A 9,218-nucleotide genomic window follows, 5' to 3' on the forward strand; every position below is an offset into this window, starting at 1 on the left:
CTAGGTAACTTCATGTGCGTGAGCTCAATGTTATCTATATGAAACACGTGAACTAATGCCCTCTAGTGTTGAAAAACTGTCAAAATGCTTTCAGATTAGAGGCGGCCTTCAAGGTCTAAGAAATTATCATATTAACCTGCTAGGTTTAGCTTTCAGCTAAGAATACCAAGAAAACAAAGCAAAATTGGTGATAAAAGTAAATTTTAAAGTTGTTTAAAATTACATGCCCTATTTGAATCCTGAAAGTTTTTTTGGGATTTGACTGTCCCTTTAAATAAAGTAGAATTGCATAATCAAAACCCACAATAAAGACAATGCAATAGCACCTTATTATGAATTTCAAATGAGGTCTCTATACTCTTTTATTCTGACAATTTTTAAAATTGCCCTCTGTTTTTTGCCCTGTGTAAAATTTAACAGCCATCAGTGAATCACAGACACATATATGGTATGAACTCTTGCACATGCTCAGTAGGAGTTTGCATGAAAAAAGACTGCACAATTTGATAATGGAAGTAGATTTGAAAGATTGTTTGTTTTTTATATATATATAAAAAAACACTGCTCCATGACTTGTCCGCCTGCTATAAAGCTGCGAACATCAATCCGCCCGATACTTTACGATTTGGCTGATTGACACCCCCTGCTAGCGGACGATTGGCCGTGAATCTGCAGGGGGCGGCATTGCACAAGCAGTTCACCAGAACTGCTTGTGCAATAAGAAAATGCTGACAGCATATGCTGTCGGCATTTATCGATGTGCAGCGGACATGATATGCTACTTCGTATCATGTCCACTCGCACATTGATAAATATGCCCCAGAGTGGGAGACCTTATTATGTGTACATTAAATTTGTATTGCTTACACTTAAAGGGACAGTCAATGCCAGAATTGTTGTTGTTTTAAAAGATAGATAATCAATAATTATCCATTCCCCAGTTTTACATAACCAACACAGAATTATACACGTTTTACCTCTGTAATTACCTTGTGCCTAAGCCTCTGCAGACTGCCCCCTTATTTTAGTTCTTTTGACAGACTTAAATTTGAGCCAATCAGTGCTCACTCCACGGTAAATTCATGTGCATGAGCTCAATGTTATCTATATGAAACACATGAACTAATGCCCTCTAGTGGTGAAAAACCTGTCAAAATGCATTTAGATTAGAGGCGGCCTTCAAGGTCTAAGAAATTAGCATATGAACCTCCTAGGTTTAGCTTTCAACTAAGAATAGCAAAAGAACAAAGCAAAATTGGTGATAAAAGTAAACTGGAATGTTGTTTATAATTATATGTCCTATTTGAATCATGCATTTTTTTTTTGGACTTGATTGTCCCTTTAATACTATACCAATACTATAATTATAGCCAATACTATGTAAATTGATTATATTTATAACCTGCTCTGTTTATTTAGTTATTATTTATCCCCACTACCATACCACTACTTATATATTGTAAAGATTGATTATTTGTACCCAATACTATACTAACACATATTAAAGGGATATAAAACCCCACATTTTTCTTTCATGAAATTTCAACAATGTTCTAATTTACTTTTATTATCAATTTTCTTAATTCTCTTAGTATCATTTGTTGAAAAGCAGGGACCTATGCTTAGGAGCCAGGCCATTTCTGGAGCACTATATGGCAGCAGTTTGCAAGAAAGTTATCCATTTGCAAGAGCACTAAATGACAGCACTATTTCCTGTTATGTAGTGCTACCAGATGCCTACCTAGGTATTTCTTCAACACAGAATATCATGAGAACGAAGCAAATGTGTCAATAGAAGTAAATTGGAACCTTTTTTTAAAATGGTATGTTCTGTCTAAATCACAAAGGATTTTTTGGGGTTTTATATCACTTTAAAGGGACACTCAAGTCAAAATTAAACTTTCATGATTCAGATAGAGCATGCAATTTCAAACAACTTTCCATTTTACTTTCATTAACAAAACGTGCACAGTTACTGAGCATGTGCAAGAATTCACAGACTATACATATATGCATTTGTGATTGGCTGATCACTGTCACGTGATGCAGTAGGAGTGGAAATAGACATAACTAAAATTTATTGTATTTACTGATCCTTTAAAGGGACAGTATACTATAAAATAGTTTTTCCCTTAATGTGTTTCCAATTAATTTTTTTCCAGCTGCAGAGTATAACATGTATGAGATTTGCTTTTTTAAGGTTTATTTGTGTATATGAATTAGCTGATTTTGTGTTTTGAAGCCACAACCTAATAAAATGGGTTGAGCTTGTAGGTATAATCAGATCTCATTACTTTATCACATTGTGTACATATACCTGCTTCTTTATCTTATATTTGTCCATACACCAATCACCAATACTTGAAGAAACCAATGGAAAATTAAAATTTTCTTACCTTATCTCTCCTTGAGGCCAAAAACTTTCAGGATAGGTCGGGATACCACAGGCTATATAAAATATTTCAAATGCCGATATTAGGCTAATGGAAATACTTGTAAACAATTTAATACACTCCAGCAGGTAAAGTGGATCATTGGGAAAAAATTAAAGGGGAGAATATTTTTGAGTAAACTGTCCCTTTAAAGGGATACTGAACCCAAATTTTTTTCTTTCGTGATTCAGATACAGCATGCAATTTTAAGCAACTTCTAATTTACTCCTATTATCAATTTTTCATTGTTCTCTTGCTATCTTTATTTGAAAAAGAAAGTTCAGAACCCTGGACAGCACTTGTTTATTGGTGGATAAATGTATCCATCAATCAGCAAGAACAACCTAGGTTGTTTATCAAAAATGGGCTGGCATCTATACTTACATTCTTGCTTTTCAAATAAAAATAACAAGAGAATAAAGAACATTTGATAATAGGAGTAAATTAGAAAGTTGCTTAAAATTGCATGTTATATCTGAATCACAAAAGAAAAAAATTGGGTTCAGTGTTCCTTTAAGTATGCCCAATACTATGTCGGTATATAGTGCAAACTATTATTATATTGTCCCTCCTTTATTTTGTATGCACAAAATTATGCAGGGTGTTAGTGTTTTGCACATTTGAGGTTATTAGTTATCAGAAGCAAGATTTCTTTGTAATGGGTATCCATGTTTAAACCAATTAAGTACATTCTAAAGTAAGACACATTTTATGTAAAAATAAATATTTTTATTTACTTTGAGCAAAAAAATAAATATATATATATATTGATTCAGGCATTACAACTGTAGCACCTACAATATCATTTTTTTTTGTACACATTGAACCTGCAACATACAGTGAAATACATTACATATTTATTTATGAAAAAAAAACACGTTTTAAACAAATGACAGACACACTTGTATGTCTCATACTCTGATTTGGCCCTCATTTAAGAAGAGAATGAATTATGTATATGACTAGCTCATCGAGGGTCATTTATTAATGCAACTTTATAACAAGTAAACATTTTAAGTACAAAATGTCTGAAGATAAATAAAACACACACACACATATGTATATATATATATATATATATATATATATATATATATATATATATATATATATATATATATATATATATATATAGTAAGAGAGAGAGAGAGAGAAATAGACTAATATAAAATGCCATTGATTTCCTGTGTATACAATACACAATACTGACTTGTCATAAGCCTACTCTCTCTATACACCTTATATTGAGGACATCCCCATACTCATATAATGGCTGATACAACAGCACATAACCTTCTTGGAAGGTAAAACATTCTACAAACATCCACCAGCACCAGTAGTACTTGGTGATCTATGTATAGAGTAGCATAGCTACACAAACTGTAATTATACTGAACAATTCAGCTAAACATAATATAAGAAAGATTCCTTGCTAATATAAATTGCCCTATGCAATGTACTCATGACCTAATCATTAGATACACATAGTCCCCCCCCCCCACTTTATGGGGTAATTATCTCACAAATGCAAGATTCAAATACAGTCTGAGTCCTTGTTTTGAGATGAACCAGTAAACTCCAATGATGAACACAATAAAATATAAGTAGTTCCCTAGTTTCACGACAAATCATCTCCCAGGTAACACCTCTCTGTTACCAGGGTCTCCATAGAACTTTGGTTCCCTTTAGAGTTGTTTGTTTGGTGTGAGGGTCACAGGAGGGCAGAACTAGGGCATGTGTCACTTCTAGAGCACAATGAGGTCCCTGGATATGATGCAACAGCTTCAGCTGAGCTTCTGATTGTGGCTGCAGGGAGAGGAAGTGCAGAGAGTCCTGGAGACATCTAGAGTGACCTTCTCTGTAGGACTGGCTGGGTGATGGTGCTGAAATAAATAAATATAGAAATAAATAAATCAGTTATGTTTGTTCTCAGCATTGCAATTTGACATTTGATAAAGAACAGTTTGCTGTTTTAGAAACAAATATTAAAGATACTTACATTTAGCAGCCAGATACTGTTGCAGGAAGCTCACTGTCATCTCCAAGATATCAGCCTTCTCTGGTTTGGATGGAAGTTGCTGTTTCTGAAACTCTTTCTCCAGCAATATCCTGAGCTGCTCAATGCTGCTGTTAATACGATCTCTCCTCATCTTCTCAATCACTGGCTTCCTTAGCTGGGAGAGAAAACACAGGAGAGATATGAGTATTAATATTTCCAGATATCCTGCAAAGAATATTTCAGGCCATAAAACAATGTGTAAAGTATGTATAAGGTTACAAAAATTGCACTAATAAGTTTATATTACTAAACTTTTTCAACTGTAGACAAACTAAGCAAGTTAAAACCTACCTTTCTCAGTTCTCTCCCCTCACTTTTATTATCTACATTGTGCAATGTATTAGTGTAAGGAGTCATCCTTAGGACTAGGCAGAAGTTTTGCTAGATGTCTTCTCTGAATTGAGATGCAAGAGATAATTTTCCAGTGCAGCAAACGCTACCTCTATTTAGTGTAATCTGTGCATAATAATGTGTGAGTATCTGGCTGTGCAGAGGTTCCCACAGTCAGCAGCCAATCACAGCCCATCAGGGACAATAGAAGTGTGTCCCATTATATGGTGACAGGAGAAACAAACATCTGGAGTCTGCTGCAAGGACAGAAATACAGATGGGTGCAGGAAGGCTTGAGATTGTGGGAATATTTGATTATCCCTAAGTCTCTCACCAGCTATAAACTATATATAGGGATTTAGTTCCATGATAATCATAAGGTTCTCCAGAATGTTTCATTTTTGTCTGAACTGAGCAGGTAGATAGATGGCAGTACTATTTATTCCACAAAGTGCTCCACCTATCTAGGTATCTCTTTCAAAAAAGAATAACACGGGAACGAAGTAAAAATAATAATAGAAGTATATTAGGACCTTTTTTTTAAATTGTATGCTATGTCTGCATCACAAAAGACAATACAGATAGTTGGGGGGTCATTTGAAATTGTGGATATATGTAATGATCAGCTAGCCTCCCATAAGCAATAAACTAGTTTATATAGGGATGTTGTTCTAGGAAGCCATGTTACTCAATATATATTTGAGTATTTCAGCGGTGTACTTTGAACTAAGAGGGAATAGGGGTGTTTTTATTTGCCCATTACCAAATGATTCATATAGCATCACTTATAAAAAACATATTGGTTGGTACCAACACAAAGTATAATTATGACTGATTCAAATAAAATATTTGGAGAAAAGATAGATCTTTTTTTTTTTTTTAGATAGAACATCTTTCTATAAGATATTTATTTGCATTTCTAAGCAACAGAACTGAGTGTCATTTAAAACTTTTAATGGTATCTAAAAAATTACAAACAAATCCTAAACTGCGCTAACTAAAAGCTCAATAATAGACACAAATTAAAATATGATAACAATATAATTTGCTAAATTCAATCAATGCTTGGCAGATACATTGTTGTCTATAATTGTTTTGAGTATATATGGATATATTTAGATACACAAAAGGAATAAGTAATAGTCCCACATGAATTTTTTTTTCTTATATATAAAAAAATGTGTATTCTATCCAAGATTTAGGTTCTCATATTAAAATCCCACTGTCAAAAACGTACATTCATGACTCTGGGAGTATAGGTAAAAAACTCTATTTGTAGTGTCAGTTTCCCCAGTTGAGGAATAACTCATCCGTTCCGGTGAATCGATGGTGCTTATGGTGGGATCTATCACAACCAAAAAAGATATTAATTGATTTGTGTTTGTGTGTTGCTTTATATACTAGATGAACTATAAATCCAGTAACTCTGACATTTATTTGGCTTTAGCATGAATGATAATATTATTATGGTTAGATTTTAAAAAGTATGTTTGTGTACTGCTATGGTACGTTAAATTCCATTTTCCATAACATGTTTAACCCCTTAATGACCAAGATGTACCCTGTACGTCGCTGGTCCTTAAGGGTTTTTGCAGCCCGTAATAGCTGAACCAAAAAGGGGCTGTATCCTAAGCTTACATTCCTGATTTTCAAATAAAGATACAAAGTGAACAAATAAAAAATTATAATAGGAGTAAATTAGAAAGTTGCTTAAAGGGACTAGTCCAGAATTTTTATTGTTTAAAAAGATAGATAATCCCTTTATTACCCATTCCCCAGTTTTGCATAACCAACACTGTTTTATTAATACACGTTTTGCCTTTGTGATTACCTTGATTCTAAACCTCTGCAGACTGCCCCCAATTCTCAGTTCTTTTGACAGACTTGCATTTTAGACAATCAGTGCTGACTCTTAAATAACTCCACGGGAGTGAACACAGTGTTATCTATATGTCACACATGAAGTAGCAGTGTCTAACTGTCAAAATGCACTGAGATAAGAGGCGGTTCAACTGCTTAAATATTAGCACCTGAGCCTACTTAGGTTTAGCTTTATGCAAAGAATACCAAGAGAACAAAGCAAATTTGATGATAAAAGTAAATTGGAAAGTTTAAAATTGCATGTCCTATTGGAATCATGAAAGTTTAATTTTGACTAGGCTGTCCCTTTAAAATTGCATGCCCTATCTGAATCATGAAAGAAATTTTTTTTGGTTTAATATCCCTTTAAAGGAAAAATAATTGCTGACATAGGGGTAGATTTAACAATATGCGGGCGGACGTGATCCGTTGGAGCAGATCATGTCTGCCGCACATCGATAAATGCCGACAGCATATGCTGTCGGCATTTATCATTGCACAAGCACTTCTAGTGAAATGCTTGTGCAATGCCGCACCCTGCACATTCGCAGCCAATTGGCCACTGGCAGGGGTGTCAATCAACCTGATCATATCCGATCGGACTGATTGCTGTCCGCCTCAGAGGTGGAGGACATGTTAAGGAGCAGCGATCTTATGACCGCTGCTTCTTAACTTCCAATTCCGGCGAGCTGGAAAGTACGGGGGTAGATAACAGCAGCCGCTGCTTGGTAAATCTACCCCATAATGTCATATTGCAGTGCTTTCAAAACATGTATTTTGTATGCAAATTGTGAGTGAAAGTGATTAATTAATTGTTTATGCATGTATAAAAATACATTTTATTTCAGGTACCAATACTTAATCAATAGGTTGTTATAGCATACTTTATGTCAGTCATATACCTGTATTACCTATATATTATTGTATATTTATGCTTTTAATTATTTTGATATTAGTAGTTTTATAATTATGCATTTTGAAATAATTATTATGCACATAGTTAAACAGGCCTTGATGATTAAAATGACATTAATATTGTAGCATGTATCAGCAAGTATGGATTGCACTACACAAATAATATAAAAAATACCAGTGTCAGTTTGTTAGCATAACTTACAAGGTTTTGCAAATCAAGAGCCGTTCAGAGATACACCTCTTGAAAAGGCTGGTGAAATTCATTTTCAATGCATAATTTGCTGGGAGTCTGGGACTAAGCTTTAAAATCACTGTGCAGAATGCTGCAGGACCAGGTTTGTACAGCGGAGGTACACAGCCTCTGTGGAAACAGTGGAAGAAGCAAACATTTCAGGAGTATTGTACAGCAAAATCAGGCAAAAATAATAATGTATATTATAATGTTGTTTTGTATTATACAGCAGAGTCATATTGCATTTATAGTAAATAACACTAAAATGTAGACATCAGTGATCTGTTTCCTTTAAGGAACCCATTACAAGGGCATTTGATGAATGCTGCTAATGAGATGAGGTGTGAAAGTGTGCTTAGCACACCAGTGACAACCTGTTAGCTCTTTCATCAAAGAGAGATCTGTGTGGATGGAATTTTTGCATAAATACATTTGATGCACTTGCACATATCATATGGTGAAGCCACCAGCTTATCTATCAGCCTTGTATATTTTCAGTTTCATAAAATAATTTATATTATATTCTCCAGTGAACCTATACTGGACATTGTGTGTATTTATGGATACTCACTATAACCTGAAGTACATATGAATTTGCTGACAATATCACATCAAATAAAATGTGTTCACTGCTTGTTTGTTTAAAAAAATAATATATATATATATATATATATATATATATATATATATATATATATATATATATATATATATATATATATAGCTGTATTGCTGAATGTATTATTAAAATACAAGTATTCAAAATTCTTAATTAGATGAAGGGTATTATTTGCTCCTATGAATCTCCCCCCCCCCCCCACCCCTGCCATATATAATGTGCATGCTGTATATTAGTCTGATTCCCACAGTCAGGAAGACTGTAGAACAATAGAAGTGTGTATGACTTAGCTGTGTGACAAGACCATGGGACAGCTGGATAGTAAGTGCCCCATTGTAGATAAATAAAAGTCAAATGAAAAGTGTCTACACACTTCAAAGGAATAAACTGATGTTGGGTGGTGGCTGCCCTAGGCAGATACTGAGAACAGTCCTGTTTTCTCCTAGCTGACAATTGCTTGCAATGTTTAGTAAATTCTGGTCAGTTGTAAAGTGACTTTTTAAAACCAGTTTGCATATTCCAAGTTGTTTAAGACCAGTTCTAAAAACATATTTTAACATGCTTTTTACAGTATATCCAAAAACAACAGGATAACAACCAATTTTAAGTTAATTGGTCAAATTCAGCCAACTTTAGAGCTAAAGTAGGGAATTTCAGGTTTTGCACTGGAAGATGTCACTGTTGTATAAAGGTCTACAAAGCAAGGGTTAAATCATTGTTTACTGAGTGGCTGCAGGAAGAGTTCTCTGTTTTTATGAGTTATAATACAGA

At 34.1% G+C, this 9,218-nt stretch overlaps 1 protein-coding gene across 2 annotated transcripts; it reads right to left on the minus strand.

Annotated features, from left to right (window-relative positions):
• Positions 1-3,830: 3,830 nt before the first annotated feature.
• Positions 3,831-8,062, minus strand: LOC128637988 (transcription factor HES-5-like). Of its 2 annotated transcripts, none has more exons than XM_053689872.1 (3): positions 7,799-8,062; positions 4,432-4,606; positions 3,831-4,315 (listed from the first exon to the last, which is right to left on the minus strand). In XM_053689872.1, exons 2-3 carry the CDS (start codon positions 4,580-4,582, stop codon positions 4,086-4,088), a joined length of 381 nt encoding a protein of 126 aa, XP_053545847.1. In that variant the 5' UTR covers positions 4,583-4,606; positions 7,799-8,062; the 3' UTR covers positions 3,831-4,085. The 2 variants fall into 2 exon arrangements, with proteins under 2 accessions (XP_053545847.1, XP_053545846.1); XM_053689871.1 differs by lacking the exon at positions 7,799-8,062 and adding an exon at positions 4,783-4,905.
• Positions 8,063-9,218: the final 1,156 nt, after the last annotated feature.

Source organism: Bombina bombina, chromosome 8, assembly GCF_027579735.1.
Source record: "Bombina bombina isolate aBomBom1 chromosome 8, aBomBom1.pri, whole genome shotgun sequence".
Classification (NCBI taxonomy): Eukaryota; Metazoa; Chordata; class Amphibia; order Anura; family Bombinatoridae; genus Bombina; species Bombina bombina.